This window comes from Plectropomus leopardus, chromosome 16 (genome assembly GCF_026936395.1).
Source record: "Plectropomus leopardus strain MGB_pleo_1.0 chromosome 16, ASM2693639v1, whole genome shotgun sequence".
NCBI lineage: Eukaryota > Metazoa > Chordata > Actinopteri > Perciformes > Serranidae > Plectropomus > Plectropomus leopardus.
In genome coordinates this window covers 14987218-15013156 of record NC_142191.1, presented here as the reverse complement: position 1 = coordinate 15013156, position 25939 = coordinate 14987218, and the positions used below count along the sequence as shown (strand labels likewise).

The following is a 25939-nucleotide window of genomic DNA, read 5'->3' as shown; positions in this document are numbered from 1 at the left end:
TGGGACTTCATTTCATTTTCTTTACCCAAAGCTACAGATATTTGTTTCTTGAGAGTAAGATGTCTGTCTCTACTGTCACCAGAAGCAGCTGTCTGTCTCTACTGTCGTCAGAGGCAGCTGTCTGTCTCTACTGTCGTTAGAGGAAGCTGTCTGTCTCTACTGTCGTCAGAGGAAGCTGTCTGTCTCTACTGTCGTCAGAGGCAGCTGTCTGTCTCTACTGTCACCAGAAGCAGCTGTCTGTCTCTACTGTCATCAGAGGCAGCTGTCTGTCTCTACTGTCATCAGAGACAGTAAGCTGTCTCTACTGTCATCAGAGGACGCTGTCTGTCTCTACTATCATCAGAGACAGCTGTCTGTCTACTGTCATCAGAGGCAGCTGTCTGGCTCTACTGTCATCAGAGACAGCTGTCTGTCTCTACTGTCATTAGAGGACGCTGTCTGTCTCTACTGTCATCAGAGGCAGCTGTCTGTCTCTACTGTCATCAGAAGCAGCTGTCTGTCTCTACTGTCATTAGAGGACGCTGTCTGTCTCTACTATCATCAGAGACAGCTGTCTGTCTCTACTGTCATTAGAGGACGCTGTCTGTCTCTACTGTCATCAGAGACAGCTGTCTGTCTCTACTGTCATCAGAGACAGCTGTCTGTCTCTCTGTCTCTACTGTCATTAGAGGACGCTGTCTGTCTCTACTGTCATCAGAGACAGCTGTCTGTCTCTACTGTCATTAGAGGACGCTGTCTGTCTCTACTGTCGTCAGAGACAGCTGTCTGTCTCTACTGTCTGTCTCTGTCCGTGGTGCTGAAATCTGATCACGTGACCCTCCTCTTGTATACTGCCTATGTGCTTCCGCCCCCTCTTCGTTTTACAGCTTTTTTTTTCTTTGAACCGACACAAACAAAACAGCTTCGACTGCATTTTCAATTAAACGACGTTAACAATACAGCCGGGTCAGTGTGCTGCTCTCTATAGGCAGCGGATTGTTTCCCTCCATCGCCATTTTCAGCCGCCAGACGGCTCGGTGTGTTGATAATGGACACCGACTACTCGTCCGGCTTGGAAAACCCTCTGTACAGCGAGCTGAAATACTTCTGTAGGAAGATACAGGAGGCCTACATCGAGCTGAAGGAGGACCTGACACCTTACCGAGATGATCGCTTTTACAGGTGGGTCTCCTGTTTATCTACCGACACAATGGCACATCCATTTCCCCGCTGCGTTGCAATATCACGGCTATTTTGGTGGTGTATGCTGTGAATTATAATTTAATCTGCACCTTGAGGGTGAACAGTCGTTATGCATATAATGCGCAATGTTGTGTTATAACAGTATGCAAACGAGAGGTGTCCTATGCTGAGATTATATCTGGAATAACCGTTTACAGTGTTATGTGTTGTCCCTTTACATTTTACATGGTGCCAGACTAAGGGTTAGCCCGCATTAGTCCTATAATAGATACATTTAAGCAAATATGAATAGAAATGGGCAAAAAAGGGGAATATATTTTGACACACATCCTCATAATGTGCAAAAATACATTAATAATCTCACAATTTAAACAAGGTAGAGGCCTTTTCATTCCTATTAAAGGCAACAAGTGTTGCCTTGTGGGAGGGAATTTCACCACAGGCTACACCTGCATTAAATGGTCGTAAATCAGCATATGCCTACTTCAAAATTTAAATTTTGTCGTTTAAATTTGAAGGGTTAAAAAAAACTTAAATCACTAACACCGCTCATTTCATGCTTTTTCTATTCTACACCTTTTTGTACACAAACTCATTTCCAGAAATATCTCCGGATCTGTATGTATTTCTGTAAATAAACGTGTGTACAATAGCTCCACGGAAAAAGTGACAAAAAAAACATGGGGACACAGGGATTAATCTATAAAGTTATATTAAAAAAAGATTGTAAAATTTGCATAAATCAATACTTTTTGTTATTTTACAGATTGTGAAGTTTTATATTGTTTTAAGATATGTATCTCGATCTATTTTTTAAAAAATATTTCACAAAATATTTTATGACTAAAATTGAGCTAAAATAATCTGCAAATGAAATATATACTGTTCTTGGATGTCTTAATATTTTTTTTTATTAACATTAGATAAGATGGTTCTATATTTTTGAAATTCTTTAATAAAATTGAGAAAGTACGGTTTAATTTTTGGCTATTTTTATGAATTTGGGGTTTTCCAAAAATAACGAAAAGAAGTGTGATATACAGCTAGTTATTTTCAGTCTTATCTTGTATGTATAGCTTTAAATCAAATATTTATTTTTAGCTCATTCGAAATTCCAAGTCAGCCTTTACGTAATGACGTACACGATGCGAACCTTCTTGTTACGTCGTACAATACGTTTAGTCGGTGGATAGCCGTTACCTTCAATATTTTAAACCGTGCGCCTTTTAGCGATATAAAATAAATCTCAGTCACAAATAAATGTATTAGTCTCGTGTCTAACATTGAGATGTAGGAGCTTCATAAAATAAACAACAGCGTGTATTTACAAAAAGACGGCGGTAGGACGGAAGGAAGCTCCTTTCATGGCGTCACGTGACTGTGGTCCCTCCCATTCGATGACGTTGCATTCCGGTTGTCGCAGACTGATGTTGATACACGGATGTGGAGTCGCTGCGAAATTTCAGTGTTTTTTCACCGCACCGACACTGCGAACCGAAAGAAATGGAGCGGTGAGTGAAAGATGTGGTCAGCGGATACACCCGAGCCATGTCACCTATGTTTAAATGTGCGAGAAACAGTGTTAGAGCCGCTGTGCAGCTCTTTTTCTGCCATCTGTTACTGCTAGCATAAACTAGCATTGAGGCTAGCAGTGTTGACATACCCGCACCTGAACTTTAACCACAAAACAAACTTTACCCGCGTCTATTCTTGATTGGCGTTTATGTGTTTTTTCTAATAAATGCCACTGTTACAGATTGGCCCCCATGCGGCTCTACACCCTGTCCAAAAGACATTTTGTCTTGGTCTTCGTGTTTTTCCTGATCTGCTTTGGTCTCACAGTCTTCATTGGGATTGCAGGTATGGCTGTTAAACATCTCTGCAATATTAGCATAAACTGGGTGTTGGTCAGAGTCATTTTAACACAGGCTTCAGGTTTTGAGATACAGAAATAGTAAGTGAGTCATTCTGCTTGACACATACTGTTATCAAGCTCTGATAACAGAATACTTTAAGAATATCAGCTGCTCGTTATCACGACTCTGCTCCCTTCTGGAAAGACCATTAGTTCAGTCTGTGTTTGCATTTCTGCAAAATGCATCGATTGTGTCTTCTTAATTTTTTTTAGGTCCCAGGATCATTACTGAGCAAGAGCACAATGGTGATCAGTTACTTCAGAAAAACCTCTCAATCAAGGTAAGATTCAATGCTGTGTATTGACATAATATCAAACAGTGCACATCAGCTGTTTATGTTATTCATGTCAAGGATTGTGCGCAAATGCAATCATTTCACCTCTGCAAGAAACCACATTCAGAATGCAGCTGCAAGACTACTGACTAGGCTGTCCCATATCACACATGCACCCCTCCATTGGCGTCCTGTAAAATTCAAAATAAACTACAACATTCTGCTGATTACATACAGAGAACTGCGCGACCTCACCCTAGTCACATTTTTTATCTCCTTGTTTATTTTTCTACTTCTTGAACACTGCGATCCTCCAATCTTGGCCTCTTATCCATCCCCAGCTCCAACTCTGAAACAAAAGGTGATCGTGCATTTGTTGTTTTAGCCACTACCGGTCCATAAGATTTGCTGAGTCCTTAGACTGTTTTAAACGTCTACTAAAAACCCACCTGTACAGACAAGCCTTCCTATAAAGCAACTCCATACGTTATGTTTCTCTTTGTTTGTTTTGGTCTTGTCTGTTCCTCGCTGTACTGTGTTCTATATTGTAATTTACTGAAACTGGATTAAGTAGTTTATTCACTCATTTATTTTAAGTGTGTACATGTGTTTGTGAAGCGCTTTGTAACTGCATGTTTTAAAAAGTGTTATATTAAAAAAGCCTTACTTATTTACTTACTTACATTTGGGATATTTTATGTGATATTTGCAGATTTATGTTTATTTATTTCAACATACTCATGTAAAAGAAAGACAGAATTAAAAAAAATATACACCATGCAGGAGAGTTTAGAGGTCAATAATGGCTTATGAAGATACCTCTCCAAATAAAAAAAGATAAAAACAAAATAGCATAATTGATCAAAATTTTGAGACAAAGCAGTTATACATAGTTGATAAAAATGTACAAATGACAAAAAGGTTGTATTTATGAAGTGAAATGCATAACAAAGGAATCAATGAAGCGCTATGAATCTTTGCAGATTAGAGTCTGTTTGAAATGTTTTTTAAATAACTGATAATGTCAATATTGGTTGTAGTGATGGGAGTAGGTTTATCCCCATCTATAATGTCTAAGTGTGTCTAAGTAAGGGAATGTCGTTCTGTGAAGTTAATGATGTAAAGATGTCTGTAAACGAGAGGATTCTTGCAGATGCATTGTAAAATATAATATAATTGTAATGTTAAGATGTTGTAAGTATAAAATGGTTACCCTGTGATTCCTGTACCCATTTGCTCTTAATTTAATGTAACATCTCACATTAAGAGAACATCTTCGAGTTTGTGTTATGATCAAATGCTACATTCAAATGGGGGTAGTGTTTCAATGACTTCTATTGGTAAGTAATTACTGATAAATTAATTTAATCATTGTTGTATGCTTTCAGACTGGGCCCTTCAATCTAGTTTCTCCTCCCCTCACCACCTACAACCAGAAGCTATGGCTCACCTGTTTGATACAGGCTGAACACAGCAACAGTAAGACCACAGAGTTACAGATAACAGCTGTATACCATGACTGTTGAATGCCATTTTTTTTCAAACATGCTTGGCTTTGGTTAACATGTTTTTATTTTTGTCTGTGTCAGTGGGAGATTTCGCGCAGCCTTTCGAGATGAACGTTGAGCTAAAGGGAGTGATGCAGGACGCCAGTGTGATGCACATAAACAACGTGGTTCAGAAATCACGAAAGCTGCACTGCGGGGCTGTAAGTGTCAATCAGCACACCCTGCTACCTCCCTCTCTTACAGTATGTAGGATTGTCATTAATCATTTAGTCAGGCAGCAGCAACCAATGCAGCAGTGAGTGTATGATATAATTTTTTGTTGCTGTGTAGTAGTTAGTGCAGGGTTGAATTTGATCATCATGTTTAGGGATGTCCTAATTAAGTTTTTTGTCCTCAATCCCGCCCTGATTACGTTGCAAATTAAAACAACAAAAGCACACCACTATATACATCGACAAAACAAGTGTGGCCAATACTAAAGTGCACATCAAAAATACACAATAGGCACTGCACACATCAACAAATACTCCAAAACATCAACACTTAGGACAACAGATGCGTTTACTGTGCTGTATGTCAGTCAGCAGGGATTAGTGCGTCTAATTTTAAAAGCTTCTGAAGGTTGTTTCACTTCTGCTGTTCACTTATTGCTGCCAGTGACTACCAGTCAACTTTCCCATACAGTGTACAATTATTTTAAAATGTGTTGACTTTGCTTTAGACCGATCTGATTGGGACATTCCTAATCATGTTAGACAGTAACAGAGCAGTTCATTGATGCACAATGCAGTTGAATTGTTGTACGAGTGAGGCAGCGTTTCTTGTTTCTCCGTACAGAAATGTGACGAGATCATTGTGCTCCATCTTGGCTATCTGAACTACACCCAGTACCAAGTCAAGGTCAGCTTCAAAGGCCTTGAAAATATCACATTTGATATCAAGGTCAAGTTTGTGGTAAGTGACAAATACCGGTGGGATTTTTTCTTCCAACTCAATGTATAAACTCTGTGATATTTGTGTTTATATTGCTGCATTGGATTTTTCATCAAAACTTGAGTTCACAGGTTAGTCACAGCCTTTTTACTCCTTTTCATTTTCTCCCTTCTTGTTTTCTTCTTGTTTTTAAAAATCCCTCCTCAGTGGAAAACGTACAACCCCACCTTCTCGCAAGTTGAGATATGGTTCCGGTTTGTCTTTGTGGTGTTGACCTTCATGGTGACGGTAAGATGACTTTTCAGGTCTTAATCTTAATGGATTTCACATAGCCAGTATTCCAATCAAACCATAACATGACAGTGAACAAAAGTGTGTAAATCAGAGACTTAATCCTGGACTAACTTTTGTCCCTCTGTATTCCTTAGTGTATGTTTGCACACTCCCTGAGGAAGTTTTCTATGAGAGATTGGGGCATAGAGCAGAAGTGGATGTCTATCCTGCTCCCTTTGCTGCTACTCTACAATGGTGAGCTGGTGGTAGTATATCTCCTTAATTCATATTTGACACCAAAAAACACATACATACAGTCAGTATTTATGGGAAAGCCCACCAAACATCACATCCTTTTACGCCAAAAGGGAAAACAAAGCGTTTGCTACCATGTTAAAAAAGATACTGTGTGGCTTTCTGCATTTAAAATCAACTCTTATACAGAAATGAAGTGTATTTTTCAAGCTGGACCTTATTTTCTCGAGTTCTTGCATCTAAGTGATAAATGTAAACAACATTTTTTGATCGATTATTTAGTGAGAGCAGCGGCCGGGCTGCAATATAAACACTCAGGGCATGTTTGCACCATCAGTTTACATGCATTAGAAGTGCTTGTTATTTTCACTGACATGTTCAGGTTATTTTAAATGTCTGACAAGATTTTTGGAATGATCCCTACAGAGATAGACCTTTTGTTAAAGAGTTAGATTATTAAACAGCCCCAAAATCGCTCTCACAAAACCCTCCAGACTCCATTAAGATGAACTGTAATTTGATAATCGTAAACCAGACTCTATTCAGAGTTGACAGAAACAAAATAAACTGTCTTGGTTTGTCTTTCCACTGTTTTACAATCACCAACTCTGGTTTGGTTGAAATAAACCCTTAAGTTTCAGTTAGATGTGAAAATATGTTGGCTCTATACACGCTTATATTACTGTTTATTTGAAATGGAGTCTGGTGGGTTAGTAGATGGTGATTTTGTGGCTGTTTCTGGTTCAACAAAAATTATATAACACTATCCAAGCAGTGCTAGACTTTAGCCAATGGTGATTTTTTTTTTTGATCAAGTTGTGAACCTCGTTCGAAGGTCGAAGGACCTGTAGTTGTCAAGGTTGCAAATTCATACGTGATAACATTTTAGTACATCGTAAAAAAACAGGGTAATGGCGTTGAGTAACGTTAGCGCTGCTACACCTTCTCGAAATATGCATGGAATTCCCTGAAACATGATGGTACTGATGTTATGATAAATTCATTTGATCATATCTCTTGTAGGATAATATAGTGTCTTCTATGTGAGTTAAACACGCTTTCCCAGCATTTACAGGATGGAGGACAGGACTGTTTTCCACCCCCGCTGATGCCCCCTAACTATGACTAGATGCTGACTGGATTTATCCCCATTAAAGCATCTTTTAAACATCATATCTGCAAGTTTAATTCACGCCCAAGAACTCTGGTTTCATGTGTCAACTGTAAATTGTCACACTCATGAAACCAAAGTTCTTGGGGTGTGAATTAAACTTGCCTTAATGTGTCTTGTTCAGTAAAAAAAACAAAAGTCCAACTCGTCGGTCAGGTGTGTTGTTTATTGTGTTTTGTCGCTTTTGTCGTTCAGATCCATTTTTCCCGTTGTCATTCCTGGTGAACAGCTGGTTTCCGGGGACGTTAGACGCTTTCTTCCAGGCTCTGTTCCTGTGTGCGCTGCTGCTCTTCTGGCTCTGTGTTTATCATGGCATCAGGGTTCAGGTGGGTCCAGCACTACACTTTAACTTTGATAGTTTCTGCTCATTTTTAGTGCATTATGAATCTTATCTGGTGTGTTTTGTGTTGTTTCTGCAGGGCGAGAGGAAATGTCTTACGTTCTACCTGCCTAAGCTGGTCATTGTAGGTCTTCTGTGGCTCTCAGCGGTGACACTGGGCATATGGCAAACGTAAGTCTGACCTCGCTGGCCACTAGCAGCCTGATAGAAACTGCCTATTACAACAGGACTGAAAATATCTACTCTCCTTTTCTGAATTTGCAGGGTTAATGAACTCCAAGACCCTACCTACGTATATAACATAGACATAGTGAACTTTGAGGTGAGACTTGTCATCTTTGATGGTACACGCTGGGGGTAAAGGTGGTTTGACAGTATTTTTATGTTTAGTGCACCCTGTGTTAATGTCTTCATTTGCCCACAGTTGTAAAAATTCACAGAATAAACAGTATATTATTAGTTTTCTCATTATTTTAGCTACATTTTACATTCATAAAATACATTTTAAAAAGAATTTATCCTCATATACCCCTTTCAAAAATCAGATCTAGATACATATCTCTACACAATATCAAATTTAAAAATATATAATAAAAAACTAACCAAAACTACCCAGATGTCAAGTTAAGTTTGTAGGCACTTTGTTTTTGTTTGTTTGTTTGTGTTTTTTTTTTGTTTTTTTTGTGCTAGCTGTTATGTAGTTCTGTTTGTCTTGCTTATTCAAAACCAAAAAAAAAAAAAGGACAGAGAGCTGACTATATGGATGTAATGATTGTTGTAGTCAATGATTCTTATGCTCTGTTGTCTGACAAAAACATGAATATAAAAAAAAAAAAAAAAAAAAACTAACCAAAACTATTAATGTACACAAATTTTCCAACTTTACGACTAATTAATGAACCCCCGTGTGTATTCTGGTTGTGTTTTATATTATTTTAGTTTGCTTTATTTCTGTTGTGCGTCTGGTTTTTAAATTTTGGTCATTACTTGGCCCTTACCATACAAACTGAATATACTGCTTTGAAAGCTGTTAATAAAAAGTTAAAAAAAGAGAAAGATTTAATAAGGTCCTGTCATTTCTCCAGGGCATGAAGGTCTTCTTCCTGATTGTGGTTGCTCTCTACATCCTCTACCTGATCTTCCTGGTCGTCAGAGCTTGTTCTGAACTCAAGAACATGCCTTACTCAGGTATCCCCGCACTTCTTCTGTATTTCATTCAAGTTACATGCTTTTATCACGATAACATTAATGTGTTCTGTTTTTTCAATCTCCAGATCTCCGGCTCAGGTTTTTGACAGCGCTGACGTTTGTGGTCTTTGTTATAAGGTGTGTTTTTAGTGAAATCTAAAACCTAAAATGACCTGCTTTGTATGTGTTTTTAAAGGCCCTTTGTGGTTGATTTGATCTTGTCATTTTTGTTGCTTTTCTCCTCCAGCATGGTCATTCTCTACCTGAGGTTTGGTGCCAAAGCTCTCCAAGACAATTTCGTCGCTGAACTGTCTACTCATTACCAAAACTATATCCTTTCAAATGCCGGGAGTCCATGTAGTATTCTTATTTTACTGTTTGAGTTAGCAGGAACACCAGAGACCCAAATATTCATACACATGCACAGAAAACGTTTTTTTTTTTTTTATAGTAGGGCCCCTTTAAATTAATCCTTGGTGGTGCCACCCAGCTTGAGTGTTTTCGCCTTAGTGTTTCGCCATGCGAAGCATGTGAGCGATGCATGGCACTTCGCTCAGCTATTTCTAAAGTTATTATCATTCATGTGATCAACTTAAGCTTTAAATATACCATGAGAAATGGCATATTAATGTCTTCAATAATGAGAAATGATTCCTTAACTCCAGACATACCAGCTGAGTTTTTATCATTCTATGGTCTGCTCAACTTTTACTTGTACACACTGGCATTTGTGTATTCCCCCTCCAAAAATGCACTTTACGGTAGGTAATACAGTACAGTTTCAGTGCAGATAATGAAGATAATTAATTAGTGTATTAACCCTAACTGGTTTTGTTTGATTTCCCAGACTCCCAGTTGAAGGATAATCCCGCTTTCTCCATGCTGAATGACTCAGATGATGAAGTAATATATGGGTAAGCATTTGTTTACTGAAGTTTTATGAATTCTTTCTTTTTACTTTTTGATAGTGATGTTGCATAAACCAGCTGATGTTTTCTCTGTCTTTGTACAGGAGCGATTATGAAGACATGCCTTTACAAAACGGACGCGCCATCAAAGCCACCGCCAAGTACCAGGATCAGAGTGACAGCGACTGATGGGATTTCTGACCGGCTTGTAGTTCCTCTTCTGTGTCCCTGTTTGAAATCATGACAATACAATACAACAAACTATCATGTGTATGTGTAAATAACTTGCATTGGTATTATGAAAATGATATACTGTAAGTGTACATAACTATATTTTTAAAAGAGTTCCACGCCTACTGAATGTACTGTACTTTTGCCGAAAAGTTGGGGCATGTAGCCACTTTTTTTCTTCATTGCTTTCATTCTCATTGAAAACAAAGGAAACACAGATGTAAAATGGAACAATTTTTACCAGTTTGTTAACTTTTTCCCTCATGACCAGCATTTCTTCACAACGTAATAGTAAGAAATGAACACTAATGTTAATTTGGGATTTTTGTGTGTGTGCAATTGTTATTTTTAATGCTTTTGTTGAACCACTGTTGTCTCTCTATACTTGCACTGTGTTGTTTTTGCCATTCCTTTCTGCTCTCTGACAGTCTGAGAATAATGAGAATGTGTATCTGGCCAAAGCTGAGTATCATTATACTGGTTGTAGGAAGTAAAGGAAGCTAAATGCTGCAGTAGCTGTTAAGTGCACTCCAGCAGCACACACTGTGGCTTGCCAGCATTGACATGAGTAATGAATGGGAAATTTAAGTGCCATAGCAGTGTTGGCCGTTGAATATTTCTCTTTGTGTTCAGATATGTTCTAAAAAAAATAATACAGAGAGTTATCTCTTACCACTCCTCTTACTAATTCTTCCCTTGGAAAGCAGCTTTGTAATTGCACTTGTTAAAGAATTTAAGTTATAAAGTGACGTTTGATACTGTATTATCTGACTGCATGGATGAATGGATTTTGATGAACTGTGTGGATTTTACACAACTTTGTGTAAATGGACTACTGATTTATCATATTTCTTCTTCTTCTTCTTCCTGCACATACAGAAGTTAAACCATTGGCCAAATTTATTTTGCCTTATGTAGAGCATATTATTTTAAGTAGTTTTTTCTCACGTAACTTTCCATATATCGCCTACAGTGTGAGACTTGCTGCCTTTTCCTTTGTTGTATAAACCTGGAGTTATGGACAAAAACAGCCAAGCCATGTTATCTCAACATGTATTTAAAACAAGATGGTGCCTTGTCTTTACATTTCTTATAAATGGGCTGCAGTCTCAAATTTGTAAATGATTTGACATTAATGTAAATTTTTGATCATTTCAGTGTGTTTACGGTGATTTAAGGCGGTTAAATGAGGTTTTGTGGGTCCTGATATGTTGGGAGGTTTTGCAATTTCCGTTGCTTCATGAAATAAAAGCTGTACATGTAGCACTCTCTCATGTCACATGTGAATAAAGCAAAGTATATACAGCAAAGTATTATTTTAATCAATTGTAATTCATAAAAAAGCAAAAAAGGTATTCAAATATAGCCAACATGACCAAATACAATATGCAGGTTCACAAAAATACACAAAATCCTTTACATTTCAACATCTCAGGTACACTGTAGCTGTTTCAGATGGCCAGACCGAAAACACTGACGATACAGTACATAGACTTGTTCTCCCATCTCACCGCACAGCTTCCTGTTGGATGTAACACACAATAAATTCAGTGACACTATCACCTCCACATTTAACATTTAAAATTGAGCAAACTGACAGTTGCTGACTCTCCGCTAACAACATTGCTACTTTACCATCAGTAGAGTTGTCCCAGAAGCATGTGCTGGCTGTTTGCAGACCTGCTCCATTTTTCTGCATGATGACACAGGTCACTGTGGGAAAACATACACTAGCTTTAAAACCAGCTTCACAGTCCCAGAACAATCAGAATATTATTGTTTTGCTGCAGCAGTGCATGTACCAATATATTTGAAAGGCTTCCCCAGCTTGCTGAGTTGACTGAGGCATTGCTCCATGACACTGGTGGTCCACTGGTTCACTCTGCTATGCTGGTATGTATTTCCTCCTATGGCTGCTTCTACTGACTACAGTGACAATTTCAACCAAGTGGTGTTTAATTAAGAACTGGTCAACACACCTTTCATGAGTATTAAATATTTAAACCCTTGACAAATTGGTTTCTTTGAAAAAACATGGGAAAAACAAATGTCCTGCACATTGCAAGAAATATGTATATTAAAATAAGAATTAACAAAAGTTTGGGACTTTCGTACTGAGTTGCTCATTGCTTTCTTTCCATTTTTAAAATAAACCTCCAGTCAATTTAACCATGTCTCAAAGGGTTAAATTGATACTTTACTCAAGTATTTTGATATCATAACATTTTCTATTTCTGCTACACCACACTTCAGTGGAAAATGTACCTTTTACTCCTCTGTATTTGATACTCGATAACTTTACTAATTAGTTACTTTACATATTAAGATTTAAAAAAAATTTTTTTTTTTTTTACACAAAACATATAAAAGTGCAGCTGAAGTGATTAATTTCATACAAAATATTTACTGGTTCCACCCAAGGAAATTATAAATATTATAGAAAAGATTTAAAGAAGATTATTAAAGGTCTTTTACATTGTCCTTGGTTCCAGCTTTTTAAACATGGAGACTTGTTGCTTTTCCTTTTAATTAGTTTAGTTATTTTTGATTAATTTAAATGATTGAAATGTGTCTGCATTGAATACTTTTACGTGTATTACTTAAATACATTTCCTTATTGTACTTGCATACTTGAGTAACATTTTCAATGCATGGCTTCTGCAGGATCTGAATACTCCCTCTACCTCGGTGTAATTCAGTCTAACAGCAAATTATTGTACACATCTGTATTGAATAGCGTTATAATAATCGGTTATGTGTATGGTGTAATTTATACGGGTAACGTTACATGTGTGGACGGTGCCTAGCAACAGTTACAGTGCCCTTAGCAACCAACGGGTCGCTAAACACAAAGTTAGAAATTAGCGGTAGCAAAAAAGGCAATTACTTATAAACGTTGTACTTAATCGACAGGCGTGGTGTCTTTCTTCTCACCTCTTTTATTATTTTGCTCACTTCTTCTACGACGAAAGCAGTCTGTTTGACGAGAGAAAAAACAACAACAAAACAGCTCAGTCTACCGTTAAGCTAGCCAGCCGACACGGCTGCTCACCTTCTACTGTTACTTTCTGGCCGAACCTCAGAAACACTTTCATGGATATAATATTTTGGTAATATTTGAGTGTTGTTTGTAGGTGTTAAAAATACACATAATAACGAACAATAACGACTTTAACGAATGAAACCCACCTCCTCTTCTGTCTGATACTCGTCCATTGCTACCATGGACTACTACTGCCTCCAATATGAAACAAATACGACTTCCTGTAGTATTACTTCAGAATAAGAGAACCAAGTGAAAACCTTGTATAGCGACTTCTAAGTGTGTTTGGCAAAAACATATTTAACATGGGAAGACAGTCACGATATTAAAAAAATGTATACATAAAATATTTAAAACTGATGAAAGGGGTAAAAGCACAAAAGTTGTATGATTTTCTAAAACATTTGCCATTGTATCAGATAACTGAGATTTATATTTCCCCTTGTGTGTGAAGATACTTATTCCATTTTTTTCATTATTATTATTTTTTTCTTCCTCTTAAAAACTTTATTTATATGTTTTTAAGGAAATATACTCAGAAAAATTAAATTACACTATAATAATAATAATAATGATAAATAATAATAAGAAGAAGAAGAAGAAGAAGAAGAGGAAGACCACCACCGTCATAATTCACTGCATATGCACTTTATCATTTGCACAGCACCTCATTTTTTATAATGATCTCATTGAACAGTTATTTATTTTAATGTGTGAGTATGTGAGTGTGTTTGAGCAGAGTGAATGGAAACAGTGTTTTTTTTTTATTTTTTATATTTAAAAAAGAGAGTAAATCTTGTATGTGGACATGCTATGAAAAGAAAGGCATTCATTCATTCATTCAAGAAGATGAAGAATGGCTTAATCAAGAGGATCAACTCCCAAATTATCGTTTAACATGTCTTAGATACATTGATAGATATATCAAAAATCACTTGACTATATCTATCTATCTAGAAATTTGATGTATAAATTTATAGGTCGGCTGAACAACTCAGAGAACTGTATAATCATGGCTTTGACAAGCATCAAATTGAGCACTACACGCTATATGTCCAGGATATGGAAGCATTAGTATAGTCTCCTCTGTGGTCATTGACTTTTTAAATTGTTTTTTAAGAGATCTGTACATATTGTGTTGGGGATTTTTTTTATTTATTTATTAATTATTATTATTATTAATTATTATTATTATTATTATTATTATTATTATTATTATTATTATTATTATTATTATTATTATTATTATTATTATTATTATTTATTTATGTATTTATTTATTTATTTATTTATTTATTTATTTTTATTAAGTGATCTTATTGCATTGTGAATATGTTGTGTATGGTACTTCTATGTGTCTTTTATATCTTTTGTATGTATTGTCTTGCTCTTATCTGGACCATTGAGTCTGTAATAAAGTTTACTATTATTATCTATCTATCTATCTATCTATCTATCTATCTATCTATCTATCTATCTATCTATCTATCTATCTATCTATCTATCTATCTATCTATCTATATCTAAACTAAACTTCGCCTCCTGCTGGTCATTGCTACTATTATGACGTAACAATCCAGAGACTCAGCTGTTTTCGGTTGCAGACTGTGGACGAGAGCCATTTCTCCGCCGCCGACAACTATTTCGGGTAAGTTAATGCTTCAGACCAACTATTTTTGAGTAGCTACTACAAATATTATTTCCCAAGTTTCTTAGCTTTACTTAACTTTACATGTCATGTTTGTAATAACGACAGAACTTCGGTTCGTCGCGCACTTTCTGAACTGAGGCCGCCGATAGTTGAGCTAGGCCCGCTGAAGCTAATTAGGGATAGCGGAAAGAGCGAGATGTATTTGTGTCCGTATTCTTCTGCTAACATGTTTAATTCGCTTTGTTTAGCCTTAAACATTTACGTAAATGTTAACTAGCTAACGCTGGCTTTACATTGCTTGCTAGCTATTCGTTAGCGTCGAAGGTACGTACATCGACACAAACTAGTTTTGCCTCAGCGACCTTGCGCCATCATGAATTATGGTAATTTACCCGTAACTAACTTTAAATGACTGTAGTTAGATAGAAGCATGTCCCATTACACTTTAGGCTACTGCGACTAAATCTGAATATGAAATATCGAGGTTATCCTGGGATAAAGCTAAATTAAGCCTTTCCGTTATTTCAGCGTAGGGACTTGAAGGTCGCGTTCATGTTGAAGTTCGGTCAAAAGGTCAAACTCATTTGTAATTTGCATAGTAAAGCATCACATGTCTACTATCGCGCATTGAAATATTTTATTCCAGGCACCATTTGAACAGTTTGGTGGGAAACGGTTCACTTTTTTCATGAATATCATTTTGTCATTAGCTATGAAAAACAGACGTTACGTGTTGCCATTAAAAACCTTTATTTTGGAAACGGAAACACCGGATGTTGACAGAGTTTGGTTGCCAGTTTGACGCGCTGGATCCGTCTCATGGATATCCACACATTTAATAGTATACGCCGGTGATATTTTGATAGATTTTTTCCACATTTGTTTAGGTTCTATATTGAAACATTTACTCGAGCACAATGCAAAGTTTGGCTGACGTTTCAGACCGAGCGTTTTTTTTTTATATTAATAATAAAAATATTCGCCTACAAAAAACGAGACAGTGCTCATAACTACACAGAGTACTTCTCAATATACAAGAGACTTACTTACATTAAATAAGAAATGTAGCTTGCATTATATAATAAATGTAACGTTGGAACAATGGAAAGTTAAATAATACAAAGGTTTAATAAAATTGTAATAGGTTGTAGTCCGTACTTTTACGTAGTTGCTTTCTGGGCCCTCGCCTTTTCGCTTGTCTCCCTCTCATTAGTCTTAAAACACTAAGGTGGTTGTCCAAAAGGTCACAGAGAAAAAGGTGTCGTTTTTCTCCATGTGGATGTGTGTATGAAAAAACAGAAGTATCAGGATGTTAAATGTCAAGTCACTCTTATTGTCCTTTATATTCGTATTTTCTCAGTTGGATTTTGGTTTGCAACCGGTCCTGAAAATCCCCCGAGAAGATCGTAGAATAAATACAGCGAAAAACAGATGATCAGTACTTTACATTTCAGTCACAAAAGTTGCAGTTATTGTAGTCAACATTAAAAGTGACTGTAGTGTCCTATATAGTTTTCGTCACCAGAGGGAGACAGTGCTCAAGTTATTATGAAATCATAAGCTGTCAAACGTAAACCTATGCATTTCGTTAATTTTCATCCAAACACATGGTCCGATAATTAGAAGTAGTTATACTTCATCGTAGTTATATATTTTAACTAAATAAACAAACAGTTCCACCTCTAATAAGCTGCAAAGATGATTTTAACAAACTCGTTCGTACTGATGGCTCATTGGGCAGGAGCACATCACGTGACCAGAAATATCATTACCCGCATTCACGATCATAACTTTCCGTAACAAAAGCATGCGATCGCGTGCGTTTTTTTGGTGCTGATTGTCATGAGACATCCCGCTTTGCGTTTTTGGGTTGTTGATATATTGTTGTTATTATTGTGATTATCTTGAACCGTGAGAGAGATCAGCAGTGAGGACAATGACTCCCCCTGGTCGACCAGTAATCGGCATCGCTTCTCGGCCTTTTGGCTAAGATCAAGTGTAGTATCTGTTCTTATCAGTTTAATATCTGATACGTCCCCTACCCGGGGACCATATATTAAATTGATTTTTGGAACAGGGAGATGGAATAGGGGCTTGCTCCGTCCACTCCACGCATCGACCTGGTATTGCAGTACCTCCAGGAACGGTGCACCCCCCTCTTATTGTGAAATGTCAACTTACTTAATGTATTTAGAAACAGAACTCTGCAATGTTGCAAATAGTGTTTGCAATGTTAAGTTTGCAATATATTTTAGATATGTGATTTTCTGATGTTTTGCGTGCTCTGTATTTTATCATCCGTATGTGTTTATCTTGACCACTTTATAGAAGTCTGTTATTCTTGCTATAAGAACACGTGGCTATAAAATACACCAAAATACTCGATGTGGTGATGATAATTAGTTTGTGACATGCTTAATGAAGTATATAATAGTAGTTTCTAATATTTTGCATGATCTGTATTATTTTTATATATTTAGTCTAAACTTTTCTACAAGGTGTATAACTCTTATTATAAGAGATGAAGGCTACAAAATAGTACTAATAGTAATAGTAGTATAGAACTTTGGTTGGTCAGCAGTGTAAAATATATCAAACCAGTGACTGTTAAGTATGAGTTTTTAAAATAAACTGTTCAGTCTGATTATTACGCTAACTTATAAACCCCAAAGTGAAAAATGCTCTCTGCTTTCTGCTGCTGTTGTTCCCCTATGTTTCCTGAAATATCAAAAAATGCAAAACAAGTCATGTCTATGCACTCAAATTTCTCCCATAATAAAAAATAGCATTATTTATGTAAAAAAAAAAAACAAAAAAAACTCTGTTCTTCTCAGTTTAATATCTGATATGCCCCCTCCCCCCCGCGTTGTATAATATAAATGTAACAAGTAAGTTATATTGGTTAAAATATCATCGATGGAAGCATGAGAAGTTAGCCTTATTTGGGTTTGTGTAAAGGGTGAATATTTTCAAGTGAATATGTGCCATGTGTATATACATTTATTGGTCTATTTTGCCTTTGCTTTTAAGTGTGTTTGAACACATGGGTAAGCTGAATCTCGTTGAACCCTACAACACCTGAGCAAAGTGGCTTGATTTCTTTCAAAGGTTTGAGAGGAAGAATGCAATGAGTCACGTAACAGAAAATGACCAAAAAATTAGCAGGAAATTTACAAAAAGTTACAAAGCAATTACCTGAAAGCAATTAACAAAAAAGGAAAGTAAAAAAAGACACTAAAATGATCCCAAGAAAGTGCTAGAAAAATAAAAAATATAAAAGTGTATTACCCTGTAGAATAACTGTAAATATATAATGATTAGATTTATAAATTAAATTTTCTGATAGCAAAGGCTCGGCCACTTTTATTTTTCGACTTTTCTCGACTGGAATGGCCAGAAAGGCCTGACGATGTAAGGCTGTGAACTATATTATATACTTATATGCATGTCATTGTAAAATAAACTGAAGCAGTAGCTGTTGAGTGAGACTAGGACGTTGTACAAGGGAATGTGCTGTGTTCACTGCACTTTTCCCATGTGAGAAAACTATGAAAACATTTTTCTTTCTTGGTAGATGCACAGACTGGCCTTGTGTGGTTGTGATGTGACGCTTCATTACTCTTTAGAAACTAGCTGTCAGTTCAGTCAGAAGAAATGAAAATCATCTGTGCTTGATTCTTGCTGCTGTTGTTCTCAGTCTGGTGTCTGCTGACTTATGAAAAAAGTCAAATACTCTTTAAATGCTTGCACTGTCTGTTATCGAAATTATTTATTCTTTTAGTTGTTGCATACAAAGAAGCATAGTGGTGTTGATAAATAGCGTTGTTCCCACTCCTGACCACTAGGTGTCAGTAGCACAGCGTCACATGTCCACCAGCAGCAGGCTAAACAAAGAAGCAGGAAGTGGCTTTAATGTGAGAAAACAAATGTGTCGTTTTTACTCTTTTCTCTGATTTTTAAATGTTGATCAAACAATCTTTGATTGCAGTTTGATTTAACTGTGTGTCACCTGAACTTTGTGAGAGCTTTTGGCCATTTATGGGAGGTAAAATAGATACAAATGGTGATTTTAAGTTAGCTTTTGATATGAATATACAGCATTGCATTATGGGATACATCCAGTTTTTCAAGTAAAATTGACACCATTATTGTCAGCCTTAGTACACAAGTGTTTCTTCTATATTACAGACCTGTAGATAATTGGGTATTTTATATTGTGTGTTTTTGGTATTTTTGTATTTTGTCAGCCCCCTGAGTTAGCATTGTGTGTGTGTGAAAGACGTCCCTGCCTGTGATGTGTACAACTCATACTTACCTGGCAGGGGAGATACCATGATCAAGAAGGTGGTTCACCCAGGGCGAGGCTCAGTCATTGCACTCCGATTGAGCTGACCTCTGCGAATTCCCCAAATGTGGGAATCTCGACTGCATAATTTCTGGTAGTGGGGGACTGCGTTCGCGCTCTCCCCTGATAAACTGTTTAAAGAAAGAAATTTCACATTGCTGCTATTATATAGTTTGATTTTTGTGAATGCTGAGAGTTTCTTGAAGGTGATGATCATGAGGCTACAGTTACGTCAGGACAATACTTATATTAAAGTGTGAAAGTTTGGCCGCCAGCTGATCCTAAATGAGCGGGGAAAATGGGCAGAGGCGGCTCTGCATTTCTGAGTCTGGTGTATGACATATTTATACCGTCACTATGCTGCTTTTCCTCCTTTAACTATGAGGATGTTGTCTCATATCCCGCCACACCTATCACCGTTTCACTCCCTCTTCTTCTCATTGCAACTCTCGTACAAGTTATATCCATTAACACTGTTAATAGCTGCATATTGCTAGTGATAATGGCAGAAACGCCGAGTTGCTGTGTTTTTAATTGTAGTATTTAACATCCCTGATTTGACAGCATGGTGCTGCGAAGTGTTATTTTATATACATCTGGCTGTTCAATGAATTGAAGTTTTGGGTTAGACAAGGAGATTGTAATAGGACGTGCTGAGCTCCCTGCCCTTTTGTACACACACGAGAAAAATGTGTAACATTGATTTATTCCTAAATCCTGAGACTGATTGATTGGATTGAATCAGTAGTTAGGCTTCATTGTTTTCTTGTTCTGTTAACTCCCCCAAAGTGAAAATCCTGACTGCTCAGTTTTCTGTAGTGTGCTTTCACTGCATGAGAAATTTGTTCAGATTCCAATAGGCTCTCCGTTGCCAATATTGAAAAATGGACTTGAGCACAATGCAACATTTATGGCCTAATATGCTCTATGAGTGGCTGAAGTTTCAGACTGAGTGCAGTCAAGCGTAGTTTCTATCACCAGAGAGAGACAGGGTTAATTTATCTTTGTGAGAACATCAGTTCTCAAAGGTTAACCTATGTATTTTGTTTATTTTCATCCAATACAAATTGTAATGGGTGAATTTGACCTGTGCTGTCAATTTATGATGGTCAAGTAATATCATTTTGAATCAGTTAATGTGTAGAGTGCAACTTTCTTAAAGCATTACAAAATGTTAGCTCTTGTACTTGTGTTAAGGTGTTTTGTTTTCGATAACTGGAGTGTTTGCACTTCTCTACAATGTCCATAGTTCTGTATTCAAGTGCAGGAGGTTGCAAAAAAAGTAACATATAAGCATGTCCCTGTAAAATGAATCAAACCAGTAAGTGTTTAGTGAGACAATGAAAGTGTAAAAAGAAATGTGCTGTGTTTTTTATATCTACTTGAGAGAAAACTATGAAAACATTTTTCTTTGTCAGTAGATGCTCAAACTGGCCATGTCTGATTGTGTTCTGTTAACTTCATGACGCTTGAGTTAAGAAAGGAGCTGTCAGTTCAGTCAGATTATTAGACCTAAAAATCCTCTCTGCCTTATTTCTGCTGCTGCTGTTTCCCCATCTGATTTCTGCAGACTTATTAAGGGAAGGCAAATACTCTGTGTGTGTGTGTGTGTGTGTGTGCACTTTGTGTTATTATCTGAAGTAATTTGTTGTTGTTACATACAGAGAAGCAGAGATGAACAGAGTTGTTCCCACTCCTGACCACTAGGTGTCAGTAGCACAGCGTCACATGTCCACCAGCAGCAGGCTAAACAAAGAAGCAGAAAGTAGCTTTAATGAGAGAAAACAAATGTGTCGTTTTTACTATTTTCTCTGATTTTTAAATGTTGATCAAACAATCTTTGATTGCAGTTAGATTTAACTGTGTGTCACCTGAACTTTGTGAGAGCTTTTGCTCATTTATGGGAGGTAAAATAGATACAAATGGTGATTTTAAGTTAGCCTTTGATTTGATTATACAGCATTGTATGATGGGATATACCCAATTTTTCAAGTAAAATTGACACCAATATTGTCAGCCTTAGTACACAAGTGTTTCTTCTATATTACAGACCTGTAGATAATTGGGTATTTTATAGTGTGTGTTTTTGGTATTTTTGTATATTGTCAGCCCCCTGAGTTAGCATTGTGTGTGTGTGAAAGACGTCCCTGCCTGTGATGTGTACAACTCATACTTACCTGGCAGGGGAGATACCATGATCAAGAAGGTGGTTCACCCAGGGCGAGGCTCAGTCATTGCACTCCGATTGAGCTGACCTCTGCGAATTCCCCAAATGTGGGAATCTCGACTGCATAATTTCTGGTAGTGGGGGACTGCGTTCGCGCTCTCCCCTGATAAACTGTTTAAAGAAAGAAATTTCACATTGCTGCTATATATGGCTTGATTTTTGTTGTGAATGCTGAGAGTTTCTTGAAGGTGATGATCATGAGGCTACAGTTATGTCAGGACAATACTTATATTAAAGTGTCAAAGTTTGGCCGCCAGCTGATCCTAAATGAGCAGAGGCAGGTCTGCATTTCTGAGTCTGGTGTATAACATATTTATACCGTCACTATGCTGCTTTTCCTCCTTTAACTATGAGGATGTTGTCTCATATCCCGCCACACCTATCACCGTTTCACTCCCTCTTCTTCTCATTGCAACTCTCGTACAAGTTATATCCATTAACACTGTTAATAGCTGCATATTGCTAGTGATAATGGCAGAAACGCCGAGTTGCTGTGTTTTTAATTGTAGTATTTAACATCCCTGATTTGACAGCATGGTGCTGCGAAGTGTTATTTTATATACATCTGGCTGTTCAATGAATTGAAGTTTTGGGTTAGACAAGGAGATTGTAATAGGACGTGCTGAGCTCCCTGCCCTTTTGTACACACATGAGAAAAATGTGTAACATTGATTTATTCCTAAATCCTGAGACTGATTGATTGGATTTAATCAGTAGTTAGGCTTCATTGTTTTCTCGTTCTGTTAATTCCCCCAAAGTGAAAATCCTGACTGCTCAGTTTTCTGTAGTGTGCTTTCACTGCATGAGAAATTTATTCAGATTCCAATAGGCTCTCCGTTGCCAATATTGAAAAATGGACTTGAGCACAATGCAACATTTATGGCCTAATATGCTCTATGAGTGGCTGAAGTTTCAGACTGAGTGCAGTCAAGCGTAGTTTCTATCACCAGAGAGAGACAGGGTTAATTTATCTTTGTGAGAACATCAGTTCTCAAAGGTTAACCTGTGTATTTTGTTAATTTTCATCCAATACAAATTGTAATGGGTGAATTTGACCTGTGCTGTCAATTTATAATGGTCAAGTAATATCATTTTGAATCAGTTAATGTGTAGAGTGCAACTTTCTTAAAGCATTACAAAATGTTAGCTCTTGTACTTGTGTTAAGGTGTTTTGTTTTCGATAACTGGAGTGTTTGCACTTCTCTACAATGTCCATAGTTCTGTATTCAAGTGCAGGAGGTTGCAAAAAAAGTAACATATTATAAGCATGTCCCTGTAAAATGAATCAAACCAGTAAGTGTTTAGTGAGACAAAGAGAGTGTAAAAAGAAATGTGCTGTGTTTTTTATATCTACTTGAGAGAAAACTATGAAAACATTTTTCTTTGTCAGTAGATGCTCACACTGGCCATGTCTGATTGTGTTCTGTTAACTTCATGACGCTTGAGTTAAGAAAGGAGCTGTCAGTTCAGTCAGATTATTAGACCTAAAAATCCTCTCTGCCTTATTTCTGCTGCTGCTGTTTCCCCATCTGATTTCTGCAGACTTATTAAGGGAAGGCAAATACTGTGTGTGTGTGTGTGTGTGTGTGTGTGTGTGTGTGTGTGTGTGTGTGTGTGTGTGTGCACTTTGTGTTATTATCTGAAGTAATTTGTTGTTGTTACATACAGAGAAGCATAGAGATGAACAGCGTTGTTCCCACTCCTGACCACTAGGTGTCAGTAGCACAGCGTCACATGTCCACCAGCAGCAGGCTAAACAAAGAAGCAGAAAGTGGCTTTAGTGTGAGAAAACAAATGTGTTGTTTTTACTATTTTCTCTGATTTTTAAATGTTGATCAAACAATCTTTGATTGCAGTTAGATTTAACTGTGTGTCACCTGAACTTTGTGAGAGCTTTTGCTCATTTATTAGAGGTAAAATAGATACAAATGGTGATTTTAAGTTAGCCTTTGATTTGATTATACACCATTGTATGATGGGATATACCCAATTTTTCAAGTAAAATTGACACCATTATTGTCAGCCTTAGTACACAAGTGTTTCTTCTATATTACAGACCTGTAGATAATTGGGTATTTTATAGTGTGTGTTTTTGGTATTTTTGTATATTGTCAGCCCCCTGAGTTAGCATTGTGTGTGTGTGAAAGACGTCCCTGCCTGTGATGTGTACAACTCATACTTACCTGGCAGGGGAGATACCATGATCAAGAAGGTGGTTCACCCAGGGCGAGGCTCAGTCATTGCACTCCGATTGAGCTGACCTCTGCGAATTCCCCAAATGTGGGAATCTCGACTGCATAATTTCTGGTAGTGGGGGACTGCGTTCGCGCTCTCCCCTGATAAACTGTTTAAAGAAAGAAATTTCACATTGCTGCTCTATATGGCTTGATTTTTGTTGTGAATGCTGATAGTTCCTTGATGATGATGATCATGAGGCTACAGTTATGTCAGGACAATACTTATATTAAAGTGTGAAAGTTTGGCCGCCAGCTGATCCTAAATGAGCAGAGGCAGGTCTGCATTTCTGAGTCTGGTGTATGAAATATTTCTACCGTCACTATGCTGCTTTTCCCCCTTTTTTCTATAAACTATGAGGATGTTGTCTCACACCTATCACTGTTTCACTCCCTCTTCTTCTTATTGTAACTCTTGTACAAGTTATATCCATTAACACTGTTAATAGCTGCATATTGCTAGTGATAATGGCAGAAACGCCGAGTTTTTCTGCAACTTCTGGTAGTGAGGGATTGCATTTGCGCTCTCCCTTGACGACATGTCTAATGAAAATAATGAGGATGTCTGCACACCTGGATGGTGTGGAACGGCTGATCCGAAATAGGGAGCGCCAGATCTCCAATAAAGAGCGGTCTCAGCTCGCCTCTAATTGAACCCTGGAGCGGTTCGTTTGTGGTGTGAAAGCAAACGAATTTTAACAGCTAAATCAATAATAAATCCACGGTAAAATCTTTCCACGATCTCATAAATGATTCTGGTAAAGGCAAGGGCCGTCGCTACGGGCACGCGCAGCAGCGAGTGTGCGTTTTTACGCTATAATTGGTTATGAATACAGTCAAATGCCTCTTGCTGAGCGAAGTTTTTCGAAACTTAAGCTTATTAAAACATATCTGCCTTCCTCAATAGGACAGGGACGTCTAACTGGTCTTGCTGCCATCAGTATCACTGCAGAAGTCGTTCAGAAGCCATCACACAAACCTGTTGTTAATGATGATATTGATCTAAACAGCATGTGAAAGAGAGGAATATAACAGCTGCTCATTTTAGTTTGCAGTTTTCTTTCTTTCTTTCTTTTTTGATGAAATGTGATTAAAATATTCTGAAGGTTGGAAATCTGCTGAAGAAAAAGTGTTGTACAGAGTTAATATTAGTGATCTGTTATGGCCCAAATGTTCAGTGTGGGGTTGAGTCCTGCAGTCAGCTGTGTTCTCTGCTGAAGGCTGCTGGAGGTCTTTTTGACAAAGTGTTTTATTATTTTTACCGACATGATATTGCCATGAGTAGAAACTTGCTGTGTTTTTAATTGTAGTATTTAACATCCCTGATTTGACAGCATGGTGCTGTAAAGTGCTATTTTATATACATCTGGCTGTTCAATGAATTGAGGTTTTGGGTTAGACAAGGAGATTGTAATAGGACGTGCTGAGCTCCCTGCCCTTTTGTACACACACGAGAAAAAAGTATAACATTGATTTATTCCTAAATCCTGAGACTGATTGATTGGATTGAATCAGTAGTTAGGCTTCATTGTTTTCTCGTTCTGTTAACTCCCCCAAAGTGAAAATCCTGACTGCTCAGTTTTCTGTAGTGTGCTTTCACTGCATGAGAAATTTGTTCAGATTCCAATAGGCTCTCCGTTGCCAATATTGAAAAATGGACTTGAGCACAATGCAACATTTATGGCCTAATATGCTCTATGAGTGGCTGAAGTTTCAGACTGAGTGCAGTCAAGCGTAGTTTCTATCACCAGAGAGAGACAGGGTTAATTTATCTTTGTGAGAACATCAGTTCTCAAAGGTTAACCTGTGTATTTTGTTAATTTTCATCCAATACAAATTGTAATGGGTGAATTTGACCTGTGCTGTCAATTTATAATGGTCAAGTAATATCATTTTGAATCAGTTAATGTGTAGAGTGCAACTTTCTTAAAGCATTACAAAATGTTAGATCTTGTACTTGTGTTAATCTGTTTTGTTTTCGATAACTGGAGTATTTGCACTTCTCTACAATGTCCATAGTTCTGTATTCAAGTGCAGGAGGTTGCAAAAAAAGTAACATATTATAAGCATGTCCCTGTAAAATGAATCAAACCAGTAAGTGTTTAGTGAGACAAAGAGAGTGTAAAAAGAAATGTGCTGTGTTTTTTATATCTACTTGAGAGAAAACTATGAAAACATTTTTCTTTGTCAGTCGATGCTCACACTGGCCATGTCTGATTGTGTTCTGTTAACTTCATGACGCTTGAGTTAAGAAAGGAGC

The 25939-nt window shown here is 37.2% G+C and overlaps 2 protein-coding genes, 1 long non-coding RNA gene and 4 other non-coding genes across 9 annotated transcripts in view; 6 read left to right on the top strand and 1 right to left on the bottom strand.

Moving 5' to 3' along the window:
* Positions 1-852: 852 nt before the first annotated feature.
* tmem181 (transmembrane protein 181) lies at positions 853-11442 on the top strand. 2 transcript variants are annotated; one of them, XM_088089510.1, is made up of 17 exons: positions 853-1161; positions 2939-3042; positions 3311-3378; positions 4761-4851; positions 4962-5080; positions 5718-5834; positions 6021-6101; positions 6242-6341; positions 7708-7838; positions 7932-8023; positions 8117-8174; positions 8938-9040; positions 9127-9178; positions 9288-9370; positions 9712-9801; positions 9888-9954; positions 10053-11442. In XM_088089510.1, the coding sequence occupies exons 1-17, from the start codon at positions 1028-1030 to the stop codon at positions 10135-10137; spliced, it is 1575 nt and encodes a 524-aa protein (XP_087945636.1). In that variant the 5' UTR covers positions 853-1027; the 3' UTR covers positions 10138-11442. The 2 variants fall into 2 exon arrangements, with proteins under 2 accessions (XP_087945636.1, XP_042359536.1); XM_042503602.2 differs by lacking the exon at positions 853-1161 and adding an exon at positions 2536-2693.
* A 38-nt stretch (positions 11443-11480) lies between these two features.
* dynlt1b (dynein light chain Tctex-type 1b) lies at positions 11481-13446 on the bottom strand. Of its 2 annotated transcripts, XM_042503603.2 has the most exons (5): positions 13369-13446; positions 13114-13155; positions 11982-12105; positions 11815-11892; positions 11481-11701 (listed from the first exon to the last, which is right to left on the bottom strand). In XM_042503603.2, the coding sequence occupies exons 1-5, from the start codon at positions 13402-13404 to the stop codon at positions 11631-11633; spliced, it is 351 nt and encodes a 116-aa protein (XP_042359537.1). In that variant the 5' UTR covers positions 13405-13446; the 3' UTR covers positions 11481-11630. The 2 variants fall into 2 exon arrangements, with proteins under 2 accessions (XP_042359537.1, XP_042359538.1); XM_042503604.2 differs by lacking the exon at positions 13114-13155 and having other exon boundaries at positions 13369-13416.
* A 1286-nt stretch (positions 13447-14732) lies between these two features.
* LOC121955725 (uncharacterized) overlaps positions 14733-25939 on the top strand; it is a 27992-nt gene continuing 16785 nt past the window's right edge. The window contains exon 1 of the long non-coding RNA XR_015779161.1: positions 14733-14870. This is a non-coding gene — a long non-coding RNA (uncharacterized LOC121955725). The remainder of the gene's footprint in view (positions 14871-25939) is intronic.
* On the top strand, positions 16840-17030 carry LOC121956025 (U2 spliceosomal RNA). Its single transcript, XR_006106659.1, has one exon. It is a non-coding gene; the product is annotated as a U2 spliceosomal RNA (small nuclear RNA).
* Positions 19181-19344, top strand: LOC121956017 (U1 spliceosomal RNA). Its single transcript, XR_006106651.1, has one exon. It is a non-coding gene; the product is annotated as a U1 spliceosomal RNA (small nuclear RNA).
* Positions 21388-21551, top strand: LOC148186857 (U1 spliceosomal RNA). The gene has a single exon (XR_015779296.1). It is a non-coding gene; the product is annotated as a U1 spliceosomal RNA (small nuclear RNA).
* LOC148186856 (U1 spliceosomal RNA) lies at positions 23621-23784 on the top strand. Its single transcript, XR_015779285.1, has one exon. It is a non-coding gene; the product is annotated as a U1 spliceosomal RNA (small nuclear RNA).